This window comes from Hippocampus zosterae, chromosome 18, assembly GCF_025434085.1.
Source record: "Hippocampus zosterae strain Florida chromosome 18, ASM2543408v3, whole genome shotgun sequence".
Classification (NCBI taxonomy): Eukaryota; Metazoa; Chordata; class Actinopteri; order Syngnathiformes; family Syngnathidae; genus Hippocampus; species Hippocampus zosterae.
In genome coordinates, this window is record NC_067468.1 from 11,720,281 (window position 1) to 11,735,923 (window position 15,643).

The 15,643-nt window shown below is 43.5% G+C and overlaps 1 protein-coding gene across 4 annotated transcripts in view; it reads left to right on the forward strand.

The window, feature by feature from the left end:
- Positions 1-15,456, forward strand: part of unc5cb (unc-5 netrin receptor Cb) — a 105,830-nt gene extending 90,374 nt beyond the window's left edge. For all 4 annotated transcript variants that reach the window (XM_052051472.1, XM_052051473.1, XM_052051475.1 and 1 more), the window contains 9 exons: positions 2,056-2,247; positions 2,825-3,178; positions 5,433-5,520; positions 5,668-5,839; positions 7,368-7,601; positions 7,684-7,833; positions 8,347-8,511; positions 9,213-9,391; positions 14,494-15,456. In XM_052051472.1, the coding sequence (XP_051907432.1) occupies positions 2,056-2,247; positions 2,825-3,178; positions 5,433-5,520; positions 5,668-5,839; positions 7,368-7,601; positions 7,684-7,833; positions 8,347-8,511; positions 9,213-9,391; positions 14,494-14,653 (1,694 nt within the window). In that variant the 3' untranslated portion in view covers positions 14,654-15,456. The remainder of the gene's footprint in view (positions 1-2,055; positions 2,248-2,824; positions 3,179-5,432; positions 5,521-5,667; positions 5,840-7,367; positions 7,602-7,683; positions 7,834-8,346; positions 8,512-9,212; positions 9,392-14,493) is intronic.
- The last annotated feature ends 187 nt before the right edge of the window (positions 15,457-15,643 follow it).

Below are 15,643 nucleotides of genomic sequence, written 5' to 3' on the forward strand. Positions count from 1 at the left end.
TGTGGCAACGGAAGGATTAGGATGGGGATGACGATGTTATCCCGACACTTCAGACTTCAGAAATCCTGCATTTTTCCACCTGACTTAATTGTGGATTTTAGTCATTGTCGTGTTGGTTCTGCGACGGTGGTCATGCTGGATTCCCCACCCCCCCCACCCCACCCCACCCCCCCCAACCCCACCCCTCTTTATCATCCTTTTGTGCTGAAATACAGTTTGGCAGAGACAGTGTGCAGTCTGTGGACTTTTATGGCATTTGCTGCCATCTACTGGCTAATGTGCAAGCATCTTAAACAAATGTATGCAATGGACAAAACTGATTGGGAGCATTTTTTTCCCAGATATTTCTTTCTGTTCGCTTATTAAATGAAAATGACGGCAGGATAAATAAACGTTATATAATCAAGGGGGGGGAAAAAGCACTTGCACACTGGAAAAGAGTGAGAAGAATAAGATTTTTGGGTGGTATTTTAAGCTCCGGCGGCCCGTTGGTCCAGTGGTTAGCACGTCGGCTTCACAGTGCAGAGGTACCGGGTTCGATTCCAGCTCCGGCCTCCCTGTGTGGAGTTTGCATGTTCTCCCCGGGTCTGCGTGGGTTTTCTCCGGGTGCTCCGGTTTCCTCCCACATTCCAAAAACATGCATGGCAGGCTGATTGAACAATCTAAATTGTCCCTAGGTGTGAGTGTGAGTGCAAATGGTTGTTCATTTCTGTGTGCCCTGCGATTGGCTGGCAACCGATTCAGGGTGTCCCCCGCCTACTGCCGGAGACAGCTGGGATAGGCTCCAGCACCCTAGTGAGGATCAAGCGGCTCGGAAGATGTATGAATGAATTTTAAGCTCCATTGGGGAAAAAAAGCCAGAAATTTGAAGAAGTGTAAAACACACCTCACGTCTCAAAAATAACGGTAGCTCACGGAAGAGCCTGAACCCCTCAAGATCCTGTTGCGAACCCTTTTTCTGGCCGTCTTTAGTCATCTCCTCCTTCACAGTAACAGTGGCGGTGATGATTAATCCACATTGCCGAACTGCAGCCGACTTCACATCCAAACAAGAGTGAAACCGCGCCAGGCTACTAACTATTTGTTTGCTTTGCAATCAGCGACCCTCGTCCACCTTGCCCCCTTTTCCCCCTGCAGTGAACGCCGTGCGAAACATGAACGATGTGAAAGCGCCGTGATGCGCCACAAAGCTTTTCATATCATCGCCTTTCTCTTGAATTACACAATAGCAGCCCGCAAAATGAAGGCAAGAACAGAATATTTGGTGTTCATTTTTTTTTATTAATATCCGGCCTCAATCCTAACCAGGATATTAGTTTGTTTTATTGACTTAATGTATTGACGAATGACGGGCCCAAGCAGTACGAAGGCCCCTCTTGGAGTCTTTTTCTTTTGCCTTTTTGGAAAGCGGCAAATGTCGTTCCGGACACCATGTTCACCGATCGACATAAAATTGGATGGACTTGACTTTCATAACAGGAAGCACAAAAATGAATTTTCCCAAATAATGGGAAGCGGGTATCCAAGGCAGATGGATGACGCGAGACTGTGATATCCATGGCCAACAAAATATGATAATATATGATAATGATATAATATATGATAATATAATATACACAGGGCGGCCCGGTAGTCCAGTGGTTAGCAAGTCGGCTTCACAGTGCAGAGGTGCAGGGTTCGATTCCAGCTCCGACCTCCCCGTGTGGAGTTTGCATGTTCTCCCCGGGTGGGTTTTCTCCGGGTGCTTCGGTTTCCTCCCACATTCCAAAAACATGCGTGGCAGGCTGATTGAACACTCTAAATTGTCCCTAGGTGTGAGTGTGAGTGCGAATGGTTGTTCGTCTCTGTGTGCCCTGCGATTGGCTGGCATCCGATACAGGGTGTCCCCCACCTACTGCCTGGAGAAAGCTGGGATAGGCTCCAGCACCCCCCGCGACCCTAGTGAGGATCAAGCGGCTCGGAAGATGAATGAATGAATGAATGAACGAATGAATAATATACATAATATAATGTATGGCGCATCTACATCTTCCCTGTTTTTGTTCCCTTGTGCAGTGGCCCCCAGCACGGACGACGTGGCGCTCTACGTGGGCATCGTCATCGCCGTGATCATGTGCCTGATCATCTCCGTGGTGGTGGCGCTCTTCATCTACCGGAAGAACCACCGCGACTTCGACTCGGACATTTTGGACTCCTCCGCCCTCAACGGAGGCTTCCAGCCCGTCAGCATCAAGACGACGCGTAAAGGTTCGGCTCGCCGCGACTCGCGTTTCTGTTTTTAGTCATCAATTTTTAATCATCATTTTAGTCATCAAAATACTTCTGAATGTTCAACTTTCGGAGCCATTTTTTTTTTCCTCAAGGAAATGTTCAAGATGAGCTAACAGTTTGCCAACCTTTGAATGTAAAAAGTACCTGTCGGTGTGCCATCAACTCCACCGAAAAGCGACTTGTTGAAGAGTCAATCTGTTCATTTGCGCACATCTCATCTTGAAGCGAGCAAGAACGAGTGGCAGAGCAGCATGTCCTCAGCCCAGACGAGAAACATTCATCCTTGTACCTAGCGGCTAAACGCAGCCTTAGCGCTGCCATCTGGCACTCATGAATCCCAGCTGTGCCTTCAGCTCCTCAGACTGAGTAATGTTGCGTTGTGGCAGACTTGACTTTCCTAATGAGTAAAAAGCGGGCGGGCAAAAGCGGGCGGGCGCGGCAGTCCCGCTGATTGAGGCCACCGCTTCATTTCCTCGAGGTCATTTTGATTTTTTTTTTTTTTTGGTCACCCAAACAAACATCTCACGGTCTCTTTTTTCGCTTCTCACGCCAGCCGATCTTCTTACGGCACCCCCTGACCTGACCTCGGCGGCCGCCATGTACCGAGGCCCCGTCTACGCCCTGCACGACGTGGCCGACAAAATCCCCATGACCAACTCGCCCCTGCTGGACCCTCTGCCCAACCTCAAGATCAAAGTGTACAATTCCTCCGGCCTGGTGACGCCGCAGGACGACCTGGGAGGCGAGTTCTCCAAGCTGTCGCCCAAGCCGCCGCACTGCCTGCTGGACAGCGGCGAAGGCACGATCGGGCGGCGCACGCAAACGCTGCTGCGATCCAGGGACCCTTCCTGTACTGCGGTGGGATCCTTCAGCTCGCAAGGGGGCCACCTCATTGTCCCAAATTCAGGTACAGTAGACAATTACAAGGAGCTGATGCTTTGTTTGGATTAAAATGATGTCTTGTATCATTTCGAGCACGATAACCTTTCAAATGACTCGCTGTGGCGTACGTAAGCGATCCGCGCGACTCTCCGCGACTGCACTCGTGACGCTGAGTGAGAGCAAAGGTGCGCAACGTGCGCGAAGGATCAGAGCGTCTCGCTGGCAAACAGCTTTTTCCGTGCGCTCGGATGTCCTCGTTTCAAACGCGAGCCCTCGTCAGTTTCCCCCCCGCCCCCCCGGCAACGCTGACAGCCGCAGACAAACGAGCTGCGACATTAAAGGCGACGACGTCTCCTCCGGTTTCTCAAAGTTCTCAGCTCTTCATTTTGATTGCTGCCAAATTGTTCTCAGCTGTACTTTGGAAAAGGCACCTCGTCATGTTACACAAACACAAGGGAAGGAGGACGTGAGAATATTTCATCAGTTCACGTGCCAAAGTCAAAGCTCCTCAAACTGAGGTCCCCGTTCCCTCTGGGGGTCCATGAGTTGTGGCTTGAGGGTCCATAGAATAATTTCTTGGTTCACTATGTTGTATTATTTTAAAAAAGTGCATACTGTACCTACTATGGGGACCCCACTTGGAGAACGACTGCCCTCAACACATCAACAAACAGATCAAATACACGATACTACCGATTATTCCATCAATTAATATCGTAATCAGATTTTTTTGAAAAATCATTATGAATCACATATAACATTTACAGTGCAGGTATTATTATTATTTTTGTCGACTTTTGGTTACCGTCTTCACATTGTACACACATTGTATCTGTGACTTTGAGTGTGTACAGATATGGTGAGTGACGTGGGCGCCAGCGGATGATAGTGGAGACTTGACTGTCTGTGCATGGTGCTTAATATTGGAATGTTCCGAGTTTATTTTTGTAACTCTACAACTTTTTATGTTGACCAAAAAAAAAAACATCCTGCTGCTGGTAAAGATTACTATGCCTTTGTTGATAAAATATGACTTTATTCTTGTCCTTGAAAATTAATCACAATACTCCAGGTGTTTTCCAACAGCAGTCCTCTTGTCTTTCATGCGAAAAGCAATTCCTTCTGTTTTTTCATTTAATTGAAGGAAATGTGACGACATCCAATTGTTAATTTTCTCTAGACAGTGACCTGATCGCCAGCATTGGCATTCTGAAACATTTGACCCAAAGCTAACAAACACAGACTTCAAAAAATAAAATAAAAATAGAAAGTGCTCAATTCCTGTGGTATTTAGGGGCACGTGTGGTAGCTAGTTTTAATTAGCATTGGGATGATCAGAGGGGTCTTTGGAAAGAAAAAAAAAAATCTTCCCCGCAAGGAGTCCCGGGACTCCCAAAACGTTGGAGAACTCTTAATGAAATATCGTTAAGGGAGTTGTTGGGGTGAACTGTGAGTAAGAAAATTGTCTTTTAAAAGTTTGCTGCAATGAGGTCCCCATGGCCGACTTGTGATTACTTTGCCGGCCAAGACGAGAAGCCGACTTGTCACCTTTTTTTGTTGTTGTTGAAAAGTTCACTTCAAGGACAAGGAGAAATCAATGCGCTATCCGACACTGGGGCGTGTGTGTGTGTGTGTGTGTTTGTGTGCCCATGAGGGAATCCTTTCAAAGGCATTTCTGACAAGGCATCAAAGGAAATCGATGGGAGATGGAAAAATGTAAATCACGCCATGAGCAGCAATATGAGAATCCCATGACGAGGGAAGAGCTCATTGATTTTCGAATGAAAATGTCCCATTCCTCCCATGCACCTATATGAAGTGATGTACATATTTATTTTTTTTAACATCAAAGCTTTCTTTTCCATTTATCTCACATTATTATTGATGTGCGGCTCTGCCATTTTCTTCATCTTTCCAAATATTTTATTTTCCCAAATTTGAGGAATTAAAACTGGACTTCCCATGTCAAACTGTCATCACTAAACTTTTATGACAAAATACACTCACTTGTTCGCTATTCACAAATTCACCCCCCGCCCCCTCCTGTGGAAGTTTTGACAGAAAAAGCTAAAGATGCCACGAGAGCGCACCAGGAAAGTAGTAATTGGTGTCAAGGAAGTATAATGTGGTGATACATCTCAAGGAGGAGGAGCTAAGTTTAGCCTGGGTTGTTAGTGGAAGTTATAGAGTTTTTAGGATCACAGTTTGTCCAATAATTAAATATTGGAAAAAAAATATATAATGCATAATATTTCATTTTGTGTGTTTATACATTCCAGGTGTGAGTCTTCTCATCCCGGCAGGAGCCATCCCACAGGGTCGAGTGTATGAAATGTACGTGACCGTCCAGAGGAAAGAAACCTTGAGGTAGGAAACCTTTGCACGGGAGGTCAGATACACATAAACAAAGAGTTTTGTTAGGGTTTTTTTGGGGGGGGGCGGGGAGGGAAGCAGACCATGAATGTTGAACATGTGCCCCGAATCCTTGTCTCCCTTTTTCCGCCCGCCTTTCAGGCCCTCAGTGGAAGACGGGCAAGCGGTTTTGAGCCCCGTGGTGAGCTGCGGCCCTCCGGGAGCCCTTTTGACGCGGCCCCTGGTACTCACCATGCACCATTGCGCCGTCTCGGACGGCCAACAGGACTGGTTGATCCAGCTCAAGAGCCAATCGCCGCAGAGCATTTGGGAGGTACTGATTCATGGCATTTCCATTCGTTTCAATGGGGGGGTGGGGGGGGGGGTGATAAACAAGGGCTCGCTGCGGATGTTTTAGCACTGCCGATACAACCACATATACCGAATGTGCGGCGTTTCCCATTGACTAGATTGCTTCTGTCAGCTCGCCATTGAACCGTGTCTCGTAAGATGCTCAAGTCTCGGCGCATTTGCCAGCGCAGCCGCTACTGTGTGAGTTTATGGGGGGGAGGTGTCAGCGTGCCTCTGACACAGATGAATTACCTGGAGCGAGCCGGGATTCTTGAAGGAAGTCATAAGCATTGATCAAATCTCGGACCTGTCGGAAATGCGGATGCGAGGCCCAATGCGGCGCCAACGTCCTGACTTTATGAGCTCTTTTTTTTCCCGTTGAGGGTTGAGGCACCGTGAAATATTGCTCAAATTAATAGTGTCTGTCAAAAAAAAAAAAAATGCGGCTGTCAAACGGACTCTGCAGAAGACGCAATTTGCAAATCGGTATCATACGCTGAGATTTCATATCAATTTATGAAGAAATATTTTCGACAGTTTGAACCAATTTGTTTCCTTTAAATTAGCTTTTTATGATCATTTGATTCTGTTTTTTTTTTTTTTGCCGCTGGTGAATGTACAGTACCGCGAAGAAAATAGCATCACAGCTTTCACTGTGCTGATGATTTAGTCATACAGCAAAGGAAGATTTGAATTTTAGTGTTTTTATTTGACTGTTCCGCCAGCTCAAATCAACGATCGCGGTTCAACGTCCCAGAGCAGCCGAATGATCGCCGCTAACGCGCCGCTTAAACGGCCCCGACTCACAAACCCAATCCTTCAATTTCTATTCCGTCTCCGCTAATAGTCTGATTTAATGCCGCGCTGCCTGTTCGCACGGATTATAACGGAGAGTGTGGAAAGATCAAGGAAAAGAAATGGGCACTTCCTTTTCCAAGAGACGGTCTGAGGCAGGTTTAACTATCTTCTGGCTTTTGTCGACGTCAATCCTGAACATTGAGCTGCTATCTCGCTCAGCGAAAAATAAAATAAAAATAAAATAACAACCGAGGGCGGCCCGGTAGTCCAGTGGTTAGATCGTCGGCTTCACAGTGCAGAGGTACCGGGTTCGATTCCAGCTCCGGCCTACCTGTGTGGAGTTTGCATGTTCTCCCCGGGCCTGCGTGGGTTTTCTCCGGGTGCTCCGGTTTCCTCCCACATTCCAAAAACATGCGTGGCAGGCTGATTGAACACTCTAAATTGTCCCTAGGTGTGAGTGTGAGTGCGAATGGTTGTTCGTTTCTGTGTGCCCTGCGATTGGCTGGCAACCGATTCAGGGTGTCCCCCGCCTGCTGCCCGAAGACAGCTGGGATAGGCTCCAGCACCCCCCGCGATCCTAGTGAGGATCAAGCAGAGGATGAATAAAATAACAACCGGGCCAAGATTTGCCTTTTTCAGATGAAATCACACCGTTTGTTCCATATGCTCCTTTGTCCCCTTCATGAGACTCAGACTTGTCATCTCCTTGTCAGGACGTGGTGGTGGTGGGCGAGGAGAACTTCACCACGCCGTGCTACATCCAGATGGACGACGAGGCGTGCCACATCCTTACCGAGACTCTTGGCACGTACTGCCTGGTGGGCCAATCGCTCAGCGCGGCCACCAACAAACGCCTCAAGCTGGCCATCTTCGGGCCGCTCACGTGCGCCGCCGCCGAGTACCACATTCGTGTCTACTGCCTGGACGACACGCAGGACGCGCTCAAGGTTGTGTGCGCGTTTTTGGTTTTTTTTGCCACGCCGTGTTGCCTTTTTCTGAGTTTGTATGTTTTTTTTTGCGGAATTTCAGGAAGTCCTCCAAATGGAGAAACAAATGGGCGGGAAGTTGCTCGACGAACCAAAGACGCTCAACTTCAGCGACAGCACACACAACCTGAGACTTTCAATCCATGACGTCCCTCACACACTGTGGAAGAGCAAGCTGCTGGCCAAGTATCAGGTGCAAAAAAAAAATAAAAAAAAATTGTTACCATTTATTTTCTTAGGGCTTGCTCAAAGAATTTATTTTTATTTTATTTTATTTATTCATTTTTTATCTTTATTAGGGTTTGTATTTTTCCCCCATGAATTGAGGGAGTGAATAAGGTATGAAAACTCATTTTGACAAGTGGATGTTCTTAGTTTGGTGGTTTCAAGCACGCCAACCCACAACTTACTCAGTAGCGCCCTCTGGAAATTTGTAAAGAGTTATTCCAATGATCAGGAAATTGGGTGGACGTGTCAGTCATAAACGAATATATGAAAAAGTCTCAAATTAAACAGCAAGTCGGCCATTTTGTGCAAATTCCAGGGCCCGTAGTTTACTGCACAAGGACATTTGTCCAAATGATCCCCCAATGAAAGCTTGGAACCGACAAATGTGGGCGGATGCTAATTTCGTAGCATCAAATTTTAATAATCCTTTCCAGGATTCTAGGAAAGGTAAAGAGTGTTTATTTGTTTGTTTTTGCAGGAGCTCTGTTTCCAGCAAGTGTGGGACGGCTCCCAGAGGAACCTCCACTGCTGCTTCACTCTGGAGCGCTTCTCCACCGCCACTGTGGACCTTACCTGCAAGATTTGCGTGCGGCAAGTGGAGGGGGAAGGTCAGATCTTTCAGCTGGACACCACATTATCAGAGGTGGGCAATGCGGAAAAAATGTGGAAATAGTATCGAAAAATAATACACGATGCCGCCGTCGGGTGGACTCATCAGGCGTTCAGAATCATAAGGCCTTTCGGGAGACTGCAAAAATTACATTTTGGGGTCAACCATTAACATTGCATTGTCAACTGTCAATGAATGCGTGTCTATGCATGTATGTATGCATAGATTTTTTTTTTTAATGCTACTATTTCTGCGTGGGAGGCGAGAATCATGATTATATTGGCTCTTGGCACAAGAATAGAGTATGAAGTATGGAGGAGCAATTGTGTGCTTTTGTGCTTCTTTAATGACATGAGTTGTATGATATCCCAGAGAGGATTCCTTTTCTTCTCTTCTGGAGAATGTCGAGCAGCACTTAAGCTCCCCTCTGCCTGCTTTAAGTCCAAATCACTTTGCTTCAGTCAGTAAACGGAAGGCAATGAAACGTCTGATTTTTTTCAGCTTTTTAATAGACGTCGGCGTTTTGATTTTTGGCTGGATTTACACCGCAAGTGACACAATTCAGGTTGTGTTGAAATAGCCTTTGCTGAAAGCCTTTTTTTTTTGGGCCATCTATTGCATTTCCCAAGACATGTCAAAATTTCACAAGCTGGCTTTAAAGCTATGTGGGTTTTTTGATACTCCCAAGTGTGTGTATTGGCATTTCATGTTGCATTCCATGTTGTGCCTCGCAGGATTCGCAAAGCATCGACACGTCACTGCTGGACCCGGCCAGCAACATAACCACGCTGGTGGGACCCAACGCCTTTCGCATCCCCGTCTCCATCCGCCAGAAGCTGTGCGGCAGCCTGGATGCGCCGCAGACCCGCGGCAACGACTGGAGGATGCTGGCCCACAAACTCAACCTCGACAGGTGTGGGTACAGTATTGGAGGGGGGCAAAAAGTAAAGGTCTTTATCTTGATTGATACTGAATGATTAATGAACATGATGACGATTTGATTTTCTAAACATTATCTGTAATAGTAGTAGTAGTAACAGGTAAACACTTATCTACTAAAACTTGAAATGTAACATAACAAAGCGAGGGCGGCCCGGTGGCCGACTGGTTAGCGCGGAGGTACAGGGTTCACCTCAAGCTCCTGTGTGGACTTTGCATATTCTCTTGATTTGTAATATTAGTGACACGTTAAAAAATTCTTACTATACATGTCATCTTTAAAAAAAAAAAAAGGGCTTACTAAACATGGTCATTTTTTTTCTCAGAAAAATGCATTACTATACGTGATCGTTTTTAGCCCGAAAAAAAACAACCATGAATTGGAAGGCATTTTTAGCCGAAAAAAACGGCAATGTATAGTAAGGAGTTTTTAGCCGAAAAAATATACTAAGGCGTTTTTAGCTTAAAAAAACAACCATGTGTAGTGAGACATTTTTAGCTGAAAAAAACCACCATGTACAGTAAGGCGTTTTTAGCCGAAAAAAACGACAGTATATATAGTAAGGCGTTTTTGCCCCGTAAAAAACGACATAGTATAGTAAGGCGTTTTAGCCCCCCAAAAAACGACCATGTACAGTAAGGCATTTTTAGCCGAAAAAAACGGCAATGTATAGCAAGGAGTTTTTAGCCGAAAAAAACGACCATGTATAGTAAGGCGTTTTTGCCCCGAAAAAAACGACATAGTATAGTAAGGCGTTTTTGCCCCGAAAAAAAAAACGACAGAGTATAGTAACGCGTTTATGGCCCGAAAAAAATTACAGTATAGTAAGGTGTTTTTAGCCCGAAAAAATATACTAAGGCGTTTTTAGCTTAAAAAAAACAACCATGTATAGTGAGACATTTTTAGCTGAAAAAAAACATCATGTACAGTAAGGCGTTTTTAGCCAAAAAAACCGACAGTATAGTAAGGCGTTTTTGCCCCGTAAAAAACGACATAATATAGTAAGGCGTTTTTGCCCCGAAAAAAAACGACATAGTATAGTAAGGCGTTTTTGGCCCGAAAAAAAAACGACAGAATATGGTAAGGCGTTTTTGCCTGCAAAAAATGACAGTATAGTAAGGCGTTTTTGCCCCCCAAAAAAACGACATAATATACTAAGGCATTTTTAGCCTGAAAAAAAACAACCATGTATAGTGAGACATTTTTAGCTGAAAAAAACGACCATGTACAGTAAGGCGTTTTTAGCCGAAAAAAACTACATAGTATAGTAAGGCGTTTTTGCCCCGAAAAAAACGACATAGTGTAAGGCGTTTTTGCCCCGAAAAAAGCGAAATAGTAGTATGGTGACCATATAGTAGTAGTTTTTTTCGGCTAAAAACGCCTTACTGTACATGGTCGTTTTTGTCTGTCATTTTTTTCGTCTAAAAACACTTCACTATACATGGTTGTTTTTTTCGGCTAAAAACGCCTTTACTATACATGGTTGTTTTTTTCGGCTAAAAACGCCTTACTATACATGGTCGTTTTTGTCTGTCATTTTTTTAGTCTAAAAACACTTCACTATACATGGTTGTTTTTTTCGGCTAAAAACGCCTTACTCTACATGTTCGTTTTTTTCGGCTAAAAACGCCTTACTATACATGGTTGTTTTTTGGGGGGCTAAAAACGCCTTACTACACGTGGTCGTTTTTTCGGCTAAAAACGCCTTACTATACATGGTCGTTTTTTTTTATTTTTTTTGGCTAAAAACGCCTTACTATATACATGGTTGTTTTTTTCGGCTAAAAACGCCTTACTATACATGGTCGTTTTTTTTGATTTTTTTTGGCTAAAAACGCCTAACTATACATGGTTGTTTTTTTCGGCTAAAAACGCCTTACTATACATGGTCGTTTTTTCCGATTTTTTTCGGCTAAAAACGCCTTACTATACATGGTTGTTTTTTTCGGCTAAAAACGCCTTAATATACATGGTCGTTTTTTTCGGCTAAAAATTTCATCCAAAAACGCTTTAATATACATGGTCGTTTTTTTTTTGGCTAAAAACGCCTTACTCTACATGGTCTTTTTTTGGGGGGCTAAAAACGCCTTACTATACATGGTCGTTTTTTGGGGGGCTAAAAACGCCTTACTATACATGGTCGTTTTTTTCGATTTTTTTCGGCTAAAAACGCCTTACTATACATGGTCGTTTTTTTCGATTTTTTTCGGCTAAAAACGCCTTACTATACATGGTTGTTTTTTTTCGGCTAAAAACGCCTTACTATACATGGTCGTTTTTTTCGATTTTTTTCGATTTTTTTCGGCTAAAAACGCCTTACTATACATGGTTGTTTTTTGGGGGGCTAAAAACGCCTTAATATACATGGTCGTTTTTTTCGGCTAAAAAATTCATCCAAAAATGCTTTAATATACATGGTCGTTTTTTTTGGCTAAAAACGCCTTACTATACATGGTCGTTTTTTGGGGGGCTAAAAACGCCTTACTATACATGGTCGTTTTTTTCGATTTTTTTCGGCTAAAAACGCCTTACTATACATGGTCGTTTTTTTTTTTATTTTTTTCGGCTAAAAACGCCTTACTATACATGGTCGTTTTTTTCGATTTTTTTCGGCTAAAAACGCCTTACTATACATGGTCGTTTTTTTCGATTTTTTTGGGCTAAAAATGCCTTACTATACATGGTTGTTATTTTCGGCTAAAAACGCCTTAATATACATGGTCGTTTTTTTCGGCTAAAAATTTCATCCAAAAACGCTTTAATATACATGGTCGTTTTTTTTTTGGCTAAAAACGCCTTACTATACATGGTCTTTTTTTGGGGGGCTAAAAACGCCTTACTATACATGGTCGTTTTTTTCGTTTTTTTTCGGCTAAAAACGCCTTACTATACATGGTTGTTTTTTTTCGGCTAAAAACGCCTTACTATACATGGTCGTTCTTTGGGGGGCTAAAAACGCCTTACTATACATGGTCGTTTTTTTCGATTTTTTTCGGCTAAAAACGCCTTACTATACATGGTCGTTTTTTGGGGGGCTAAAAAGGCCTTACTATACATGGTCGTTTTTTTCGGCTAAAAACGCCTTACTCTACATGTTCGTTTTTTCGGCTAAAAACACCTTACTATACATGGTTGTTTTTTTCAAATTTTTTCGGCTAAAAACGCCTTACTGTACATGGTCGTTTTTTCTGCTAAAAACGCCTTACTATACATGGTTGTTTTTTTCGGCTACAAACGCCTTACTCTACATGGTCGTTTTTTTGGGTGGGTAAAAATGCCTTACTCTACATGGTCGTTTTTTTCGGCTAATAACGCCTTACTATACATGGTCGTTTTTTTGGGGGGGCTGAATACAGCTTACGATACATGGTCGTGTTTCAGGGGCAAGAAAAATGCCATACTCTCCATGGTCATTAAGTTTGGGCTAAAAGACCTTTTCTACATGGACGACTATCACTGGGAACTTGAGAAGCCTATCCCAGCTTTAGGCCATTGGAACCGACGTATATGCTGTCACTGGACGGGGTTTGAACCCGCGCTCCCTGGACGGAAAGCCAGTGTGTATACCTCTACACCACCAGTGACTCTGAGTTGCTTTGAACAATAGGCATATTTGGCATGCACTCTGGAGGATTTGCAGGAAAAAAAATTTTTTTGTTTGTTTTTTTTCTCACATCGCAAAGTTGGGTTTGAACCGCAGTTGCCTGGGCGGAACGCCGGTGTGTATTCCACTACACTACCAGTGTCTGTGATTTCTTCGGCACAATAAGCATGTTTGACATGCACTCTGGAGGGTTTGCAGGAAAAAAAATGTTTGGTGTTGTTTTTCCCACGTCACTGAGCTGGATTTGAACTGGACGGAACGTCGGCGTGTATTCCACTACACCACCAGTGTCATTTACTCTGCGTGATAGGCATATTTGACATGCACTTTGGAGGGTTTGCAGGAAAATGGGTTTTCGGCTAAAAACGCCTTACTATACATGGTTGTTTTTTTCGGCTAAAAACGCCTTACTCTACATGTTCGTTTTTTTCGGCTAAAAACGCCTTACTCTACATGGTCGTTTTTTGGGGGGCTAAAAACGCCTTACTATATACATGGTCGTTTTTGTCTGTCATTTTTTTCGTCTAAAAACACTTCACTATACATGGTGGTTTTTTTCGGCTAAAAATGCCTTACTATACATGGTCGATTTTTGGGGGGCTAAAAACGCCTACTATACATGGTTGTTTTTTTCGGCTAAAAACACCTTACTATACATGTTCGTTTTTTGGGGGGGCTAAAAATGCCTTACTATACATGGTTGGTTTCTTCGGCTAAAAACGCCTTACTATACGTGGTCGTTTTTTGGGGGACTAAAAACGCCTACTATACATGGTTGTTTTTTTCGGCTAAAAACGCCTTACTATACATGGTCGCTTTTTGGGGGGCTAAAAACGCCTGGTCATTTTTTTCATGGTCGCTAAAAACGCCTTTACTATACACGGTCGTTTTTTTCGGCTAAAACGCCTTACTATACATGGTCGTTTTGTTTTTGTTTTTTTTTTACTAAAAAAGCCTTACTATACATGGTCGTATTTTTTCGATTTTTTTTCGGCTAAAAATGCCTTACTATACATGGTCGTTTTTTTCGGCTAAAAACGCTTTACTATACATGATCGTTTTTTTCGGCTAAAAACGCCTTCCTATACATGGTCGTTTTTTTCGGCTAAAAACTCCTTACGAAGCATAATTGTCACACAAGCACACAAATATAATACAGTACACACACTCGTGTATTCCTTATCATGTGGCAAGAACAACTTATGATGAACGCCTACTTTGAAACACTAAGCCTAGTTTGACACCCTACTTTGAAACAGTAACTCTAGTTTGAAACAATATATTGAAACCCTAAATCTACTTTCAAACGAGTATTAGTTTTACAGTAGGGTTTAACACAAGCAAAGGGTTTGAAAAACCGACTTTGAAAAATACATCAAAACCCGAAACCGACTTAAAAAAACCCTCATCTTTTTGAAACCCTAACCCTAAACTCCAGAACCCCATGTGTTGTTTTGCATTACATGCTCAGGTACCTGAACTACTTTGCTACCAAGTCCAGCCCAACGGGGGTCATCCTGGACCTGTGGGAGGCGCAGCACTTCCCCGACGGCAACCTGAGCCGCCTGGCCCAAGTCCTGGAAGAAATGGGCCGCCACGACAGCCTCCTGCCCGCCGCCAATGAGCACTGACATCATATCGGAAACAACACCGCCGCCACCGCTCCTCCGCACACCTTTGTCGTATTCATGGACCCCGTCACCATGGAAACAGCCTCGGGTTATTCACGAGAAACAATCCCAAGATGGATGTTGAAGAGAAGCGTCTTGGGAGGTCAGGTCTCCACGGCAACCCGGCAAACTGACTCATGTTCTGTGATAGTATAGTATTTAATATGAATAATGATAATCCCATTTATGCTTTTGTTTTTCTAAATGAGCGCCAATTCATTGGTTTTTAATGATTACCGTTTGCCGTCTTTCATCCAACCGTTTGGCTTGAAAAGGTTAAGAACAAGGATTTTTCCTCATGATTATTTGTACATTGTGACAAAGGAGACCCAAAAGAGAGGTGGATGTAGTTCATGCCCCCCCCCCCAAAAAAATCTATTTTTCTAGGATCAGATGTAAACAGTACAGTCGATTTTTGCCAAATAATTGACACAAGATGAGTGAAGTTCACTTGAGGTGGGAATGCAATTGAAATGAATGATTGTCACATCAATATCAGTAATATTTTTTTTTTGTAAAGCCGTCTATGCAACCTTTTTTTCCCCTACATGAATTACATGTCCTTAATGGGGGTGGCCATTTTTTCTTTCTAATTTGTTGTACGGCTTTATGATGCTAACGTGTGCGATTTGTAAGTGAGGATCCTCAACAGACGCTCCAGTCTCAACGTAATTGTATAAAGTGTAAGAAATGTGATTTTTAAAACTAATAAATTATATTTATATGCAACACTGACGACAAAAGACAGTGTGGCATTTTATTGTTTGTGTTCAACCACTTTCATTGCAATCCCAAGAGCAGTGTTGACCAAAAGAGGATTTCTGGCAATTCAAATAATACTGCAGGCATTCAAAATATTATACAGGTAAAGTATACACGCACGTCAATTTGAAAAACATATTGATGAACAATTCAGGATATTTTTTTGGGACGTACAATTGAAAGGTGGAA